The 17507-nt window shown below is 30.0% G+C and overlaps 1 protein-coding gene and 1 long non-coding RNA gene across 15 annotated transcripts; both read left to right on the top strand.

Moving 5' to 3' along the window:
* Positions 1-818: 818 nt before the first annotated feature.
* Positions 819-10093, top strand: LOC121127207 (uncharacterized). 5 transcript variants are annotated; one of them, XR_011782860.1, is made up of 5 exons: positions 819-6925; positions 7047-7058; positions 7119-8421; positions 8793-9832; positions 9895-10093. It is a non-coding gene; the product is annotated as an uncharacterized lncRNA (long non-coding RNA). The 5 variants fall into 5 exon arrangements; XR_011782862.1 differs by having other exon boundaries at positions 820-8170; positions 8242-8421; XR_011782861.1 differs by having other exon boundaries at positions 5177-5729; positions 5794-8421.
* A 2852-nt stretch (positions 10094-12945) lies between these two features.
* LOC121126812 (uncharacterized) lies at positions 12946-17166 on the top strand. 10 transcript variants are annotated; one of them, XM_040722161.1, is made up of 5 exons: positions 12946-12998; positions 14518-14678; positions 14732-15046; positions 15101-16110; positions 16376-17166. In XM_040722161.1, the coding sequence occupies exons 1-5, from the start codon at positions 12961-12963 to the stop codon at positions 16775-16777; spliced, it is 1926 nt and encodes a 641-aa protein (XP_040578095.1). In that variant the 5' UTR covers positions 12946-12960; the 3' UTR covers positions 16778-17166. The 10 variants fall into 10 exon arrangements, with proteins under 10 accessions (XP_040578095.1, XP_040578094.1, XP_071748371.1 ...); XM_040722160.1 differs by having other exon boundaries at positions 14720-15046; XM_071892270.1 differs by lacking the exon at positions 12946-12998 and adding an exon at positions 13493-13664.
* Positions 17167-17507: the final 341 nt, after the last annotated feature.

Below are 17507 nucleotides of genomic sequence, written 5' to 3'. Positions count from 1 at the left end.
CACCCGTTATATGCATAAATAATGCATGGAAACACTTACATGATAAATATGTTAATAAATTATTGCTGATATTATGACTTTAGACGAGTTATATTGGAAAATATTAATTTTGTTTAAAATATTTTAAAAGTCAGTGACCACGAAGTCATTTTCTGAATGACTTAATCGCTTGTTATTATATATAAATATTACTCGATCGTGAGGATTTAGGATTTCCACATCAATTACGAGGTAACAAAACTATATAAAAGAACGATTATTTCAGTATTCATTGATATGTAATAATAGATTATGTTCCTTAAAAAATGTAAAGCATACTAATATGACATTTACAATTAAAATTATTTTCTTATTAATCAACTCTAAATAATGGTCTAATGCAAATATGTATTTAGTTATGTGCTTCATTGATTTAAGTTTATATTTTTTTTATCTTAATTGTTTAGCCTTATAATATATTTAGTAACTGATTAATTTTATACGATTTACACTTATTACTATTATATACTTCTAAATATCTATATATGTAGTATAAACGTAAGATTTGGTGAAATACTCTTATTGGTCAAAAATTTATTAATAAGTGTCTTTGTTTCATTCCAGAATGCCTTAGTTGTTAGAAGGCATCAATCTCTAAAAAAATTCTGTATAGTCCTTACTTTTGTTGGTGACAATATAATAAATGATTTAAAATTGAATAGTGTAGTGTCATTCAGGATCGTCTCAACCAGGACCATTGATATTATATTGTTGTTTATATCTTTCTTGTATTATTTTTTATTTGTATATATATTTTATCTATTTTATTTCAGTAATACGGGAATGGATGTCTATAATTGTATATTATTAATGGTTGTATATATATGTATGATAACAACTGTAAAGGAGCCGGTTTATCGCTGAGTGAGAGGTTTTTGTATCATAATGTAGATGAATCATATCTATAATCGAGGCCATATTACCATGTGCGGGTATCGCGTATCACATGATGAATATGATCTGGAATTATCTAACATGTAATAAGTAAGGCAGCGCTTAAACCTAAGCTCTATTAATACTTGAGTCCATATCCATGTTAAGGTAATCATCATATTACCTCCGAAGTATTATAATGCACAGTGTATCGCACAACTACAAGAAACTCTTTGCTTTATTCCCAATGACCTATGTAAACATCTAAATCTAAGGTAGGCTCCTAAGCACTTTGTAGTACCCTTTTCCACGATTGCAATTTGCTTGAATAGAAAAGGACACTACAAATTGGCACAGTTTTTTTTATTTTGTTATATGCCAAAATGTAAAGTAATTTAAAAGTAGAGTTTGTATAACACCTTCATGTTTTAAGTACGGAATATGACCTTATGTTTAAAAAGTATTCAGAGGAGAACCTCAGAATTGTAATCTTAATAAGGTATGCGACAGGGGATGACAAATTTCTTAGTATTCTGTTGGAGTAGAATCATTTCGCAAAATCACTGTCCACTCTTAAGTTTAGCTCTGTATTCATACGGAGGATAGTTATTAGATCTGTCTGTACTTTCCTAAAGAAATATATATTGGGAGATCCTGAAAATAAATTATGTCCGTTACAAAAGAATTTTGAGGGTAAATTGAATGTTCATGTGACATAAGAGAATGGGATGAGTTAAAATATATCATATATATACATTTTATTTAAATTATTTCGTGTACCTGTGGCCAAAGTAGTCGTTCTCTCTGTTTATCTATTTTAGGCAAGTTATATTTCTTCAACGAATTATTCCCAAATTAGAACTTCAAGGATAAGTAAGATTAGTTTGATCCTGTGGGGAAGAGAAAAAGTAGGAAGAGAGGTGTCAAATTAGAGTAAATAGGGGAGATAATATTAATAAAGAACGACTGCTGAGGTCTTAATTAAATGTAATTATTTAATGTATTTAATTTTTGTGTTTACGTTTTTCATTTTATTGTGAATATTCATATGTATGTAAAGGTTTTTGATTCCATCGAACATAAAATGTTTGTGAGTTTCACTTGGCCTGGGGCAAACATCCATTGTATATTCGCTGTTTAATCAGTTAAGAAGTAATATGATAAGATAGGAGGCAAGTGTAAATCTTTGATATAAGGCTTAATAGTTTACGGAGTAAATAAAAATTAAGTGTAAATGGAAGGGTAGGTAAAACTAGAAATAAGAACTCAATACAATTATTTGTATTCGTTTGATTCAAATATTAATTTTAAATTAAGCTTTAAGATACATCAAGGTCAAGATGAATAGTAAAGCGCTGTCATGCCGAATTAAGTTTTACTGGCCTAATAGTTTCAATGATTTCAAGGAGAATAAACACAATCGAGAACCTAAAACTCCATCAAGAACAGCTTGCTAGAGAGATAAACACTCTTATGCTATTTGCTGAATCTAAAGATTTCCATTTCTGTAGAGCTGAGACTCTGAGTCTATTGACAACATTGAAAGTTGGAAGGAAAGGGATATATGTAAAGGTTAGCTGGAGTAATGAGTGGCCCCGTACGCCCTTATAACGACAGATAGTGTTAAATAACGACTTGTCAATAGATATGAGGCCATAGTAGTATGAGTTTCCTGGGGAGGAAGTGAAGGATCTAATCTAGCCCACTTAATAACTAGATTAGAAGTTCTGTAAAAAAACAAAAACAGTAAAAAGGACAAGACGATGGGAATATTATTGTTATACTGTCTAAAACATCAATCAGTTGCTGGATTGTACTGTAAGGATGATGAAGATAAAGAAGTGGATACTGTGGTTCCGTCTATAAAGGAAGAACACAGTGTGATACATCCACAAAGCTGACATAAGTTAAAAGATTACTTCGTATTTTTGAAGAACTCTAGAAGAAAAAAGAACCGAAGTGATGAACTATGACATTTTTGGTATAACATAGGCCTATGTGTTAAAATTCTTGGGAAATATAGCATATAGACAAGATTGCCTCATAGCAAAAAAACGGAACTGGAAAATTCCTAGGGGAACGAACTCTCTCAAGTAACGTTTCCAAAAGTGCCATCGTGGACAGCGAAGTTACCAAAGAATATTTTATGTATCTAATTACACTTGTGGGGGGAAAAACGTTATAGTGAGCGAAATTACTGATTTAAAATTCGTATGTTTATATCTGCTGGGTAAAAAAAAACAATTTGGATATCGATCAAATTAGGTGGGATGAAGTTCGAAGGAATTGCAGATCCTTAGAATCGGGCGCTCTATCTTATTGATGTAGAATTATGGAGGAGGTAAAGTACTTGAATAACCTGGAAAAGCCGGACATTGTAGTGAGTTCGTTAGGAGATAATAAATTTAATGTTATGGAAATTCTTATTCAACTGGTTAATAACATGGTCTAAAATATATATAAAGCATGGGGGATTAAGCCCCTAGTAGTTCATTGGCTAGGGGTATTATCCAATAAATCACTGAAGATCAATTAAACAACTGTCCATATCATTGAAATTAGGTGATGACATCATTGCTGAGGTTGGATCTGATGGGGAAGAAATTCGTTTTTCTCCATCTGGAGAACTCAAAAATTTATACCTTAATCATAATTATGAGCTAGCTAGAGACAGATCATTTCTGTATATAGGTAATCCTTGATAGAGTAGCTATTGAGACGGAGAAAATTAAGATAGAAAGTGAAAAAATATATATACGTGAGGGTAAAGCTCGAAAAGAATGATTATTTGAGTGGTATTGAATGCAAACTAGTGAAAGAATATTATTGAATATTGTTATTTTATTAAAAGATTCTTCCAATGTAGACCGTACTGGAATCGAATTTACGGCGATACTACTTATTATAATCTGGGAAAGGTGAAGGTTAAATCTATGAATCCTGCTGTGAAAGGAAATTTCAACAATTAACTATCAACAGTGGATTGAGGAAGGAATTGTGGAACCGAGGATAAGTGAATGGGGATCGGCATTGCTTCAAGTCAAAAAGAAAGATGGAACCTGAAGATTTGCTCCGGATTATTGAGAGTTAATTGGTATTACCAAATCTGATGCATATCCTATAGCACATTTAATGGAATTGTTAACAGATCCACAAATTGGGAATACAAAATACTTCGTTTAAGTAGATAGCTGGAGCATATTTTGCTGTTCCTGTTAAAGAAGAAGATCAAGATAAGTTAACAATTGTTTCCCATTTGGAATTTATAAATTCCTTCAGATACCTTTGCACCCTAAATGAGTGGGGTAATTATGCACTCTTAATTTGTAAAATATATGGTCAATAGTAAACAGGTGCTTATTGTTTAATGAAAATCATCTTACAATTTACAATAATGCAAATACGATGTAAATTTGCAACATTTATGCTGAAAGGGCTGAGAAGAATAATCTTAGAGAAAAGGCAAAAAAAAAAACAGATTCAATCACGCCTTTTGGCAAATTGGTTAGGACACTAGATAGGGGGAGGACATGTTGCTTCAGCTTATAGATTATTAGAGGCTGTTCAACAATTAAACCCGTTCTTGTTACAATAGAGGTATCCAAACCTTCTTGGGCAAGACCTTTTATTACAGTAAATGTATGGCATATTATGCAAGATTATCTTAACCAATTGCAAACTTATCCGCGAAGATGTTATATGACAATGTGTTTAAATAATTATAGGAAAAGTCAAATGTGTAATCTTTATTAGACACTTTGAACTTTATGAAATAATTTATTATAAGAAACAGAAGCTTCAAAGTTTACCATTGGAACCGTGCTAATGTAAGTAAACGATTATAGTAAATAACTTCCGATTGCGTAGAGTAAAAGTCCCTTCATCAGTTACAAATTACTCTGCGACACAAAAAAGTTATAAGTAGAGTTGAATATTTTGAAGTTTGAAAATCAGAATTTATTATATCCATAAAAATAGTTTTTGAAAACAGTGGCTCTTCTTGTATGTTACACAAATGACAGAATAGCTTATGGAATAAACATTTAAAATGAAGTATAAGCAAGAGAGAAAGAATCAGAATGTTGATTTTTGACTAGAAACGACCATCATCAAGTAATGTAATGGAATATTTGAAAGAGCCCAATCAAATTTATTTCAAATTTATGGAAGCCTTTGTCTAATCTATTAAAGTCCTGCTATTATGACTAAGCGTTGAAATAAAAATATTTCATTAAAAGAAAGAATGAAAGTAATAAAGAAATAAATGACTGAAGTAAATATTAAGGGGAAAGTTATAAGATTCAACAGATAAATTTATAAAACTATAATTTTAAAAAAAATAGATTGAGGATGAATACATTAATCATATCAGGTGTTCGTTAATAATAATAATAATAAAACAAAAATATTAAAGTAATTCATACACGGTAAATTGTCTTAAGATTATAAAAATTATCTTAGTATCAATATTGATCAATTATGTATAATTGTTGGTGAAATATACATATGAGATAAAGCAAATTTTATTATAAGAATATGTGTTCATACGCACGGTTGTTCTAAACGTACATGTTACCTTGTCAGTAAATCCTAGGATGACAAAGTTAAATTGTTATCCAAACAGTATTTCTATTGGCAAATAATAATAGAAATAATGGGGATGAAAATAATAGTTTGAAGTCTGTGTTTGTGCAAAGAAATAAAGCAACGTGGATAAGATAGAATCGCATAAGCACATACGACAATTCATGAAGAATTATAGTATTCTACATGAATATGGTGGTCCCGATCTACAACGGCTAGGACAGTGATTCTAGGTATTTACTAATGATCATTGATGCCATCTAAAAAAAAATGTCCTAAAGTGTTCCTTTTTTTGAGAGCATAATTGGTTGAAAACATTTCTAAAATTGTATGGAGTGAATTCTTACCATGGTATAAATGGGCATGAAGGTTAATAACAAACAGAAGAGCACAGTTTATAATTGAACTAAAGTGACCGATGTGTGATGAATTGGGAGTAGTAAAATAGAAACTTCAGTGTACCAATCTTTTACTGACCTAGTGGAAAGATTAAATAGGGAATATAAGTCTCGCGATATGAAAAGTAATGGTCTAAGAAAATATCCTTTATAAATAAGTGGCGTAAATGCCTGGGTGGAGCCTGAGCTCAAGTAAGGTTACTAGTAATACCAACATTAGGTTATTCTCTTATTTCTAATTAACTGGAACATATTCAGTAGTATCTGCCATAATAAAAATTATATTACAAAATTCCTGAATGCATCCATATCAATTCTTGAATTGGTTAATATGATTAATGAATCGTTAGATAAACAGTAAGAAAGTCATCTCAAGAAATGAAGAGGCTTGTAATAAAAAGGCTAGTAAACAAAATATTAGTGTTGAAAATATTGTCTTTTGTGGGTACCACAAACTGACAATAATTGTAAGTAGTTATTTATTATAATAGACCTTTTAAGATTTTAAGAAATTAAGGACATAAAATGTCAAGCTTAAAGCAAACAAAGTTACAAAGACAATAAATATTTAAAAAAAGAAAAACCCCTTTAATACAGCTCTCTATCGTTGGAAAAGTAATAAACTTTTTACTCTAAACTAACGGGAAGATAATAGTTTTTCAACTCAATTTAGAAGAGATTATATTGGAAAGAAAGAACTCTTTGATTATTTTTGAAGAAACATGTTTAGCTAAGGTTTTTTTTAGCTCTTTAGGTGACAATTCATGAAATTGTTGGAGCTGTTTCAATATGTTGTTGTTGTGTGGGTGAAGATTTGTCCCAAAATCTTAGAGTAACGCTCTACGATAAAAAAATCAAATATATCTATATAGAGTTAAACGAACTAATGGTGTTATGTGGATATGGCAAGAACAACAAGATGGATGTTAAAGAATTGTTTACTAAGTTCTCTTGTGATGAATATTCATGGTCAGAATTACTAAATACCTTAATGCAGAAAGAAGAAGAACTTAAATATATCTGACATGCAGGTAATAAATTGACTATAAAGTATGAAATCATAAAGAATGTTACAATGGTGTTCACAATCAACTATTGGAAGTTGAAAGGATTGAAACAGTTATAATAGTGTTAACAAATATTTCTAAACAGGTGGAACAATGGGTAAGAGGTGTTCAGAATAGAAAGATTGGAAAAGTAACGCCAGATTTGTTCTCAATTCAGAATGTGAAGAAGATATTGGATAGGGGGAAAACGACAAATCATGATGGATCAATCAGCCCAGCTTAAAGTTAGAGGGCTTGAAACTTTTACTCTTTACCTGTTCAACTTAAGAGGACAGCAAATGAATTAGACGCGGTGTACCTTTGTTTAATAAATATTATCAGTTATATAAGTATACAGAACGCCCGCGACAGTAGAATAAGGTGTTCCAATGTCATATTGATCACAAATTGGTTAATATTTGGCGATAGGTGATATTAAAGTTAAATACAAAGAAATCGAGACAGAGGAATTGGTGGATTGTAATCATCCTGCAGATATTCGTCTGTTTCCACATCTAAGGTTGTTTAAAATGGGACAAAAAGATGTTTGCCAGTATTGATTCATGAAAAATTTAAATTAGCCAAGGGACTATGTTACATAATATTACATAATTTGGACGACATATTTGTGTCTTAAATCAATGATGGAAAAGTTTTGTTGATGTATAGAACGCACAATGGATCAAAGTGTCGTGTGCAAGTGCTTCAATTATACAACAAAGCATGAAGAAGTACTTGGAAATGGTTAATGGATTCTAACATTAATTAATAAGTACAATGTTAGAATGGAGAAGTATTTGACTGGAGCAAGATCAAGGTGAGAGCTATGCAAGTAATGATTTTGGAAGAAGTGAAAAATATTATTGTAAATTTGGATGTACATGAGTTGGATCTGTAAATATGGACAATCAAGCATCAAGAAAAAATTAGAATCATTAGTGGAACTGTATAAGTCAGTCTCAAATGAATAAGTTGAATAATGAAAAGATCTGCTCCGATGAAAAAAAAAAATGCTTCATAATTTACGGTATAGTTGGTATCGAGACTTTACTAATTATTATAATTGCAGGATTCATTTGTATATTGGTAAGATACAAGCCAGTAGGGTGTAGAGGAGTGAGGCTCAATTCTGATCGACTGTGTAGAAAGGAAGAAAATACGAGGTCGTATTTTCCTCATTCAGGATCGTTGCAATCAGGATCATATTTTTATACCATCTATTTAATTTAAGTACGGGAATGAATGTCTATAATTGTATATTATTAATGATTGTATGTTTATGTATGATAACTACTTTAAAGGGGTCGGTTTATCGCTGAGTGAGAGGTTTTGTATCATCATGTAGATGAATCATATCTAGAATCCAGCCCATATTATCATGTGCGCCTATCTCGAAAGTATTATAATATACCGTGCAATGCACAACTACAGGAAACTCCTTGCTCTATTCCCAATGAACTATGTAAACATCTAAATCTAAGGTAGGCTCTTAAGCACTTAATACACATCCTATTGTTAGTAGTCTCCAACGTAATTTATATCCAAAGATAAAATACTTCTTAGACCTTTGTTACTAGATATCCTTTTATAAAATATAAGTAACTTTGTAGTAGCCTTTTCTATGATTGCAATTCGCTTGGATAGAAAAGTACTCTACAATACATCATTATATATGATGAATAATATATATAAAGTTCTTCAATCTTTATAAAAAAAAATTTGATTGTCTAATTATATTGTACAATATTATTATTAATATTGAATAAGTTTAATACAATCTACTCTTATTTACTATAATATACTGTAATATATCTATCAATGAAGTAAAAACACAAGAATACCCTATACTTAGAATTGTTGGAATCCTTGAAAAAAAAAACGAATTTGATTGCTTGAAAGAAATTACATAAAAAAAGGAATAAAAACACGTTGGTACGCTTGCATCTTCTAAACAAATTTTCCTCAGTATTGTACTAATCATCAGCAAAGCAACTTCCCCTTACTGCTCATTCACGTGCATGATCATTATGCCGAAGAAAACGTGCCTTTTCTCATGGGTTTCTAACAACGGAGGTACTGATGTGTGGAATTATGAGTTGGAAAAGGAAGTATATCTACCCGTTTTTGCGGTTTCTCGTGCCCATCTCGTTCTTTATGGCAATTAATCTGCATCTCCATAATCTTTTGTCACATTAACAACTTAAAAATCTTCAAAAAACACAAGATACAACGAGACAAAGGAGAATTAAACGGTTCATTATTCAATTTGTACGTAGCAAAGTTATTTTTGTAGTGTAACATCCCTTTAAATGTTCTGGATCATCCCAAAGAGATTATTTACTGCTTCATTCTAAGTTCCCCTCCCTCCATCACCAAGTATAACAAGATAGGAAACTTGGTTAAAAGCAGTGGAGTACTACTACCATCACTTCGATGTCTTCCGAGAATATTTAAACAGCCTTGATGATGATTTGGCAGCAACCAGAAGAGCACAAGAAGTAATTAATAATGATTTCTTAAGAGAAGAAGTTGTATTGATATTGGAAAATTTTCGTCAAATACCTTTGGCAATAACTGCGATTGAGGAAAGATTGCCTCTTCTTATCAGCCTTACCATAGTAGAAAATCTGACTCAAGATTTGAAGGAAGAGCCATTCAAGACCAAGTTAAAAGAAGTAGTTAAAAAAAATCCTGGCTACCGAAAACTAAATGAACTCTCAACAAATGACAACATTGTATACAAAAATATTGTCAATTGTGATGCTGAGAGAGTCTTCAGTATGATGAATATCATCAATACGAAAAGGAAGTCCAAACTAAGTACTATGAAATTGAGGGAATTGTTGATCACCAATTGGAATTAATGTTTCGTCATCATTTAATTGTCAACACGTAAATAATACAAATATTTTTTATATAATTTGTTACTTAATTGCCTCATTTCTATTCTTTAGATTTTGTGCCAAAGTTATCTATTCATCCTTTATGGTCAATGGTCACAAAGAAGTTACGAGTACACTTCCTGTAATGATGGGTTTGATGTTCTCTAACTAACAATATATTTTGTCTTGCATACATTTACTGAATATAATATACATATATAAAGTTATTTATAGGAAGTGATATATTAATAATATACAACAATCTCTCTTCCTTCATTTGTTTATAAATAAATAATTCAAGTTAAAGATATATTCTAAACGATACTCTTTTAATTGGTAGGGAATCGATATTTACTTAGAACCCTTGATCCAGTGACAGATACAATTACACCACTATCATATGTAGCTATTATATTTTTGAAGTAATTTCTATGGACATTCAATGCGTTCAGGTCGCTGATTTATTCAGTTCAAATTTTTGAATAGATGTGATGATCCAAGTAGAGTTTTCTTTTAGACACCAGAATATTCTTGCATAGTGGTCTCTCTTATCACATCTTGTGCATTCGATGCTTTTTGCAAACAAACTTTCCCATTCTTATGAGGAAATTGGAAACCACACTGTCTACACAATCTTTCTTAGCTCTTGTTCCACAACCTCCTACAGCTTTGACTTCTTCGATATATATTGAATCCCCATGACTTTGTTTTTGCATTAACAACCTTTGATATTAATTCATTTAGATAATTTTGATTATTCTTCGCCGTTTCTACTATTCTCCATTAATATATACTTCACATATTTTATTTGCATCATCAAATAATCTTAATTGTGCTTCTCTATACTTACATACCAAAGTTTTATGTTATGACAATTAATATTTAATACTATTTGTATCATACAATAAATTATAACTAACATTAAGACATTTTCTGGAAAATATTATTTTGATTCAATAGTACAAAGTAAAGCTATATTTTAGTGAAGGAAAGATTCTAAATGTAGTAAATTTTCAGATAAGTTCTAATGTTAAAAAAATCATAATTGAGATGTCTTATAAGTATGCTCGAAATTACCCATCGACCATCAAGTATGACTTATGAATAAAGGTTTTTTTATGTCCGAAAGAAAACAGAGGAACCAGATAGTTGAAGTTCTATTTGTGGGCGCGCCTGTGCAAAACACGATTCCCACAACCCTACACATTCTATATCTAAGGGTAATAATTTTGGTAAGAATAGAAAAGCGTGCGAGGAGAAGAGAAGAAATACTTATGGCATCATTGATTAAATAATATACATCTTCTTCTATCAATCAAGAACGTTATCATTCCCGCCTTTATTATTCAATATTAATATAATATTATATGCTGATAGTCGATAGAAAACTTAATAAAATGCCTAAAATAACGTCGCCTTCTGTCTGGATTTCTGAAAATGGAGGCCCAGGAATTTGAAAAATGCTTACCCAATGAGAAACAGATTGCTTGTCGGATTTATTGATATAAATGTGCCTTTAGTACCCTGTCTAGAATTAAGCGCCACTCATTATCCTCATCTCATATCAAGAGTATGGATATTCATCTATAAAATCAAGTTAACGATGAATACATCAAGTCAGACTTTAACTTTGATCTCACAAAGATGTTTATTGCATGTAATATAACCTTATCCATTGCTGATCATTCTACGTTCAAAAAATTTATGGAGAAATACACGGGTAAACCTATCCCTTCCCGAGGAACCACAACTCATTAAATGGCAAAAACAACTGCTTAAATGGTCACAACAACGGGGGTAGTAGCTTTGGATGGCTCACAACTAGTTTGTCTCAAACTACTTTCTTCACTTAAAGACTTGAATATGATCATTAGGGTTTCCAATATTACATAGTCTATAAATATTACTTTTTTTATCACTAAAGGCTTTGCTATGGTTGATAGGTTCCCAGAAATGGTGTTCAGAAAACTCATAAAAGGCAAAAACAACTGTTTAAATAGTCACAACAACGGGGGTAGTTGCATTGGGTGTAGCATTATAATTAGCAATTGTGTATATATGTTGTTATATAAGCATAAAAAACAGGGAAAAAATCTTTTTTTATGCTCTTAATAAGGAGTAATATCGCCGGACATTACTACATAATTAGCTTTTGCTCTAAATCTTTACGATGTCATATTAGAAAACTACATTAAGTCAAGAATGGTTGCCTGAATTGTCTTATCAGTTATAAAGGAGTCTTATTTTTATATCTAAGATAAGTAATTAAGGTTTAAAATTTGACTGCATGGATTCACTTTTCTTTTTTTTAGATAAACATGAAATAAATGAAAGTGGATTTCTAAAAGCTGTTATTACTAAGATTGGAAGAAGATATGAATTTCAATCTAACATTATTTTATGATTTTGACATTTAATTTATTATTAAGATCTCCTCGGTAGAAATATATCTATCCTATGCACAATTGTATATGCAACTTGCACATGAAGAAAAAAGGGCGATCATCTTTTTGATTAAACTCCACGTCTGGCTTGTGTTTTGCAACCTAAAGTTATGACATGTTGAACTGAATTCTGATGTTAGAACAAGAAAATATTATTTGGATCAATCTATTATTTCAATATTCTGTATTTATAATTTACTGTTATTATTAGGTATATGATTCTAATTGTTTAATTTTGTATATTTAACTTAAATGTATGATGGTTTATTTTTTAGTATGTAGATTATATTTAATTAAAGCCTTCTTTTTTAAACCTGGAACTTCAAATATATTTTGAAATACTCTTATTTTGTCGTTTTATTAGTTATTTTTCTGAGAATATGGTTCACAATTAATTACAATTTCATGGAGTGTTACGTTTTCAAATCTACTGTAACGGATAAAAACCGTCTAAGTCAATTATACGTAGTATATCTTTATTAAACATTTTGCTAATAAATACTCCCGTTATACCCTCAAAAATCATAATAAAGCAGGCAACTGATAAATACTGATGTGATTATCAGTGAGAATCACATCAGTATTTTATACAATGATATCGTATGTCTTTCTCCCCCTGTCTCCTCGCACTCGTTTTTCTCTACAATATTGTCAACTATAACTATATCTTCTCTCGTGTGCTTTCTCTTCCTTTATGGCAAGTATTCATTGGATGGTCACGTTGCATACTATGTAAGTATCAAAAAGGATATATATATATATATACATCATTAAATCTAATAGTAATTTTTTTATTTACCGCGGATAAGAATTTCTAATATTTGATACTAAAAGCATCAAATTGTTCACTGTATGCAATGCAAACTTGTTAACAATATTTGTTGTATCATTTACATTTAACACTCAATAATTATTCCTATCAGATTATTGTACGCTAAGAAATATATATAATTTTTATTATAATTGACGAATAAGTATGAAAAGTATTTCACATAATTGTTTTTATAGATTTATGAAATTGTCTTTATTTATTAGAATATTATCTTAAAACATATCATTTCAGAAACAAAATGTTATTTCTTCTCTAATATTTAATATATATAGTATTCAATCATCCTTTCCAGAAGCTGAAACGTTGTAGCCCCCTCCCCCCTCCTTCCAAACATTCCAAACACCGTGGATGACCATGCTATCTTTTTTTAATACATTTGATCTTGTTTTGATATATTTTTCTTGTTGTCCCTAGGAAAGAAAAGAAAAAAAATATCCTCCCTTTTTCTTTTAAATTCAATTTTCCTTCCTCCATACTTTCTCTCCTTTCAGATGTATATAAAGACACTAGAAATAAGTCCTTTTTAAATTATTTTAATGATTCACTGTATTTGATAGCAGATTTGGGTAAGAACTTACAATAATTTTTGATAAGGTATAATAATTGTAATTAAATAATAGTATTGTTAATCAATCACTTTTACAATATTTAGAAATAATATATTAAGATTGGAAGGACATTATTTTAAATTAAAAAACACCTAAGATTCCTTTTATTTGGCCTCCTTTATGAACTATTTTTATTCATGACTTTTTGGGTAAATATACTTTATAAAAGAATCTTTTTTATTGATATTGTACTTTTGTTCAATAATTGTATTAAGGTGCAAAAGTATTTAAGAACATATTTAAATATAATACAGTATTACCCCTAATTATTATTTGAGGTTACTAGTGAGGCATTAAAGATTTAGTTATCGAAAAATATTTTTGAAAAAAAATGTTGAGGTTTTATAAACCAAGAAGTTGAAAAGATTAAGGATAATAATGAAACAATAATTTAATATTGTTTATAAATATATGTAATTAACCAACTAAAATTAGTTATAATGAATCATTTCAAAAGTTAGGATTATTTCATCATTAAAACGTACCTCAATTACTTTTTTCCTCAGATTTTTTTTTTTTTTTTTGGTATATTTTCAGCAATATATTTTTTTTTTTTCAAAATCTAATCTTAAATTACTTTGAAAATAACGAGCCTTTGAAGGTATTCTAATTGCGAGAATTTTTGACCGTTGTTTATAATTTATTTTTAAGGGTTTATGTATTTATTCTTAAAATGTCCTTTTTTGTCTTATTCAATATAAAAGCAAGAATAAAATAACCAGAAAAGTCGAACACACAAAAAAAGTTCAAATTTTGTTGTACAGTGTTATTAAGATGACGAAATAACATCTTTAAAGTGTGTATACCGTAGGTGTATGTTCATCATGTGGTCTCCAATCCCAGTATCTGGCAGTCACCCTGTACCTTGTGCTCGTAAAAAGCATGCATCAACTTTGCATGGGCCTCATTTATATCTATTTGGAGGTAGAAATGGAAATATACCGCTGAGAGACCTATGGCGTTATCATATTGGTAAGTTAGTAACGTAATTCAGTTATAATAATTTTGTGAAGATGACATTTTAGCAAATAATTATTGGACATTACTAGAGGGGGATGGAGAATCCCCTGGTTGTTTACAAGAGCATACTATGATAGCTTATAACAACATTCTGTACATTTTTGGAGGAGAAGTTGGATTTTCTAATGGAAGTGAGACACCTCTTTGGATGTATGAAATAACTTATAATAAGTGGAAAAAACATAAATCATCTAAAGGACATAAAGCACCTACTGGTCGCCGAGGTCATACAGCTACTATTTACCAGGAGTGTATGTATATTTATGGAGGATACCAAGATTTTAAAGGATCGATTTCAGATTTATGGGCTTATAATTTTGGTAAATCGTTTATTGGTAATTTTTTAATGATGAAATATACGTTGTCTATTGCAGCATCAGAAGATTGGTGTTTAGTTGCACAAGGGGAATACACTGATATTCCCTCTCCAAGACACTGCCATTCTGCAATTTTTCATGACTATTCAATGTGGGTGTTTGGTGGAATGACTGATTTAGATGAAAACTCTGATTTTTGGCGCTGGGACTTCGTAGCTAAAAGATGGAAGGTTATTAAATCTAAACCAGGCCCTGGGTGTCGTCATTCACATACTGCAGTAAAATTCTTAAGCGTAATGCTGATTTTTGGTGGTGAGAAAGAAGGCCAGATATTGAATGAGTTATGGCGTTTTCACTTTGCTACAGAGTTTTGGGAAAAGCTAACTTTTTGTGACACAAATCAAGTACCCAAACCTCGTGCACAGAGTACGGCTTTTATTTTCTCCCATTTTCAGTCTTCTCGTGGTACAATTCATTATTTAGGTCTTACAGAGCAAAATATATTTGACGGATATTTCACAAGTGATAGAAATGATTTTACTTCTAAATCTGAGTACGTCAGACAATACAATTTCAAACCTGTTGAATCAGTTATGGAAGAGGAAAACATTAATGAACTAAAGCAATCTCGTAAAGAATTCATGAGTGAAATGTGGAAAGATTTGAAATTTAAACAGCAATCAAACTTTCAAAAATTAGATAAAATTACAGAAGATGATACAAACAATGTATTAAAGGACATAAAAAAAGTTTCGCAAGTAAATTTATCTAGACTTTCTCGCTATTGTTCTTACAGTATATTTCAAAATGAATCTTCTGAATCATTAAATCCTTCTCCATGCTTAAGTCCTTGTTTAAATATAAAGAATGTTTCTGGAAAAGTTAAAGGTTATTCATTACCCCTTAATGACAATGAAATAAAATTTGAATTACAACAACCACTTTTGGACAAATTTTCTACAAGAAGAAGTGACTCAATTTTCACATTTCAAAGTTATGATTACAGCTCTTCAAGATGTTCTACTGTTTCAAGTATTGGAAGTATGCAAAAATCTGGATCTGTTCAGGTAATTTAATACAGTGCAGATGGCTTATCACATCTTAAATGCATGTAGACGTAATAGGTGTATAGATAATTTATTTATAATCTTCAAACTTTAACAACTATCCTCCTTAAATGAAGAAGTTTTGTTATTTAAAATATATTTCTTGTCTGCAAGTGCTAAAATACTATGATAAATTAAATTTTGGAAGACTATAAAATGTTCTTAAAAATAAATAGGTTGGTATCCCACTTTTAATCTAATTTTGTATTTATTTTTATTTTTTCAGAATAAACTAACTGAATTACCTATTAAATTAATGGATCTAGAAGAAAAAAGTTATAGTCTTTTAGGAATAAACAGTCCAGTTTGTGGATCATTTGCTAATCCAAATTATCTTGTTTCGGATGGTGAAAAAGTGATTGATCCTCTAGAACCATATTCTAAATTTAACGTAAAAGTGGAATCTTCACTACCATCTCCTTGGAATAATCATATAAATAACAATTCATTTGAGCTTTCGACACATGTTCGTGCATCTAATATTTTTAGAAATATATCTGACGAACAAAAGGGAGACAACCAATTAATTCTTTTAATGTACATACTTGGTGGTCTAGAAATAGGGCATATACCTGCTTTTAAAAGGCCCCTTTCTATGTGGAAATTGGATTTAACAAACACTTTTTAATATTCTTGCACAGAATAGATTCTTAAACTATAAATTGTTAAATAGTGTAAATTCAAATTGGATATATTTTATTTTACTAGTCAAAGATTATACTTCCATATAATTTTAAAATAATGTTTAGCTATGTGGGTTACCATCTATATAATTTTCAATTTCATTCCATGGTAAAGGTGGGTTCACTGAAGTGCTGACGCACTCATTTAGCCACTTATAATTTCTCACTTTTTATTTTGGTACTTCACTTCATAATTTTTTTTTCTTTTTTTTTTGAAAAATTTAAATTTATATCATAAGTACTTTTATACAAAGGACTCCGAAATTGAGCATATCTAACATTTACACAATTAATTTATAAAGATATCTGTTGAAATAAAATACACTATTTTAAATTGACTAATAATTTTTAAAGTTGAATTTCGACTTAAATATAATCTTCAGCTATTTGATTCTTTTATTGTTGGATGAATAACGTTACAATAATTTTAAAGAAAGAAATGTATATATGTGTAGAGATAGCATAAAAATATCTTAGAATTAAACAAATAAAAGCCAGACAACTTTCTTTTTTTTTAAAGCTTTATAACTTAATAAAAAATTACCATAATAAATTTCATGGTTATAAAAATTACACTTAAGACCAAAATTTATATTTATTCTGGAAAAATAATAATAGTGAAACAAGTGTAAATTTTTTGACAAAGTATCTTTTATATGAATTTTATTAATATTA

The sequence above is a fragment of the Lepeophtheirus salmonis genome, chromosome 12, assembly GCF_016086655.4.
Source record: "Lepeophtheirus salmonis chromosome 12, UVic_Lsal_1.4, whole genome shotgun sequence".
Lineage (NCBI taxonomy): Eukaryota > Metazoa > Arthropoda > Copepoda > Siphonostomatoida > Caligidae > Lepeophtheirus > Lepeophtheirus salmonis.
The sequence above is the reverse complement of the archived record's forward strand: the minus strand, read 5'-3'. Positions and strand labels throughout refer to the sequence as shown.

Bases quoted from the DNA above. Each gene is read 5' to 3' on its own strand.
- LOC121126812 (XM_040722160.1), top strand. From the start codon at position 12,961: ATGGCAAGTATTCATTGGATGGTCACGTTGCATACTAT. The intron at 12,999-14,517 runs GTAAGTATCAAA...TGTATACCGTAG, and splicing joins ATGGTCACGTTGCATACTAT to GTGTATGTTCATCATGTGGT. The intron at 14,679-14,719 runs GTAAGTTAGTAA...AATTTTGTGAAG, and splicing joins CCTATGGCGTTATCATATTG to ATGACATTTTAGCAAATAAT.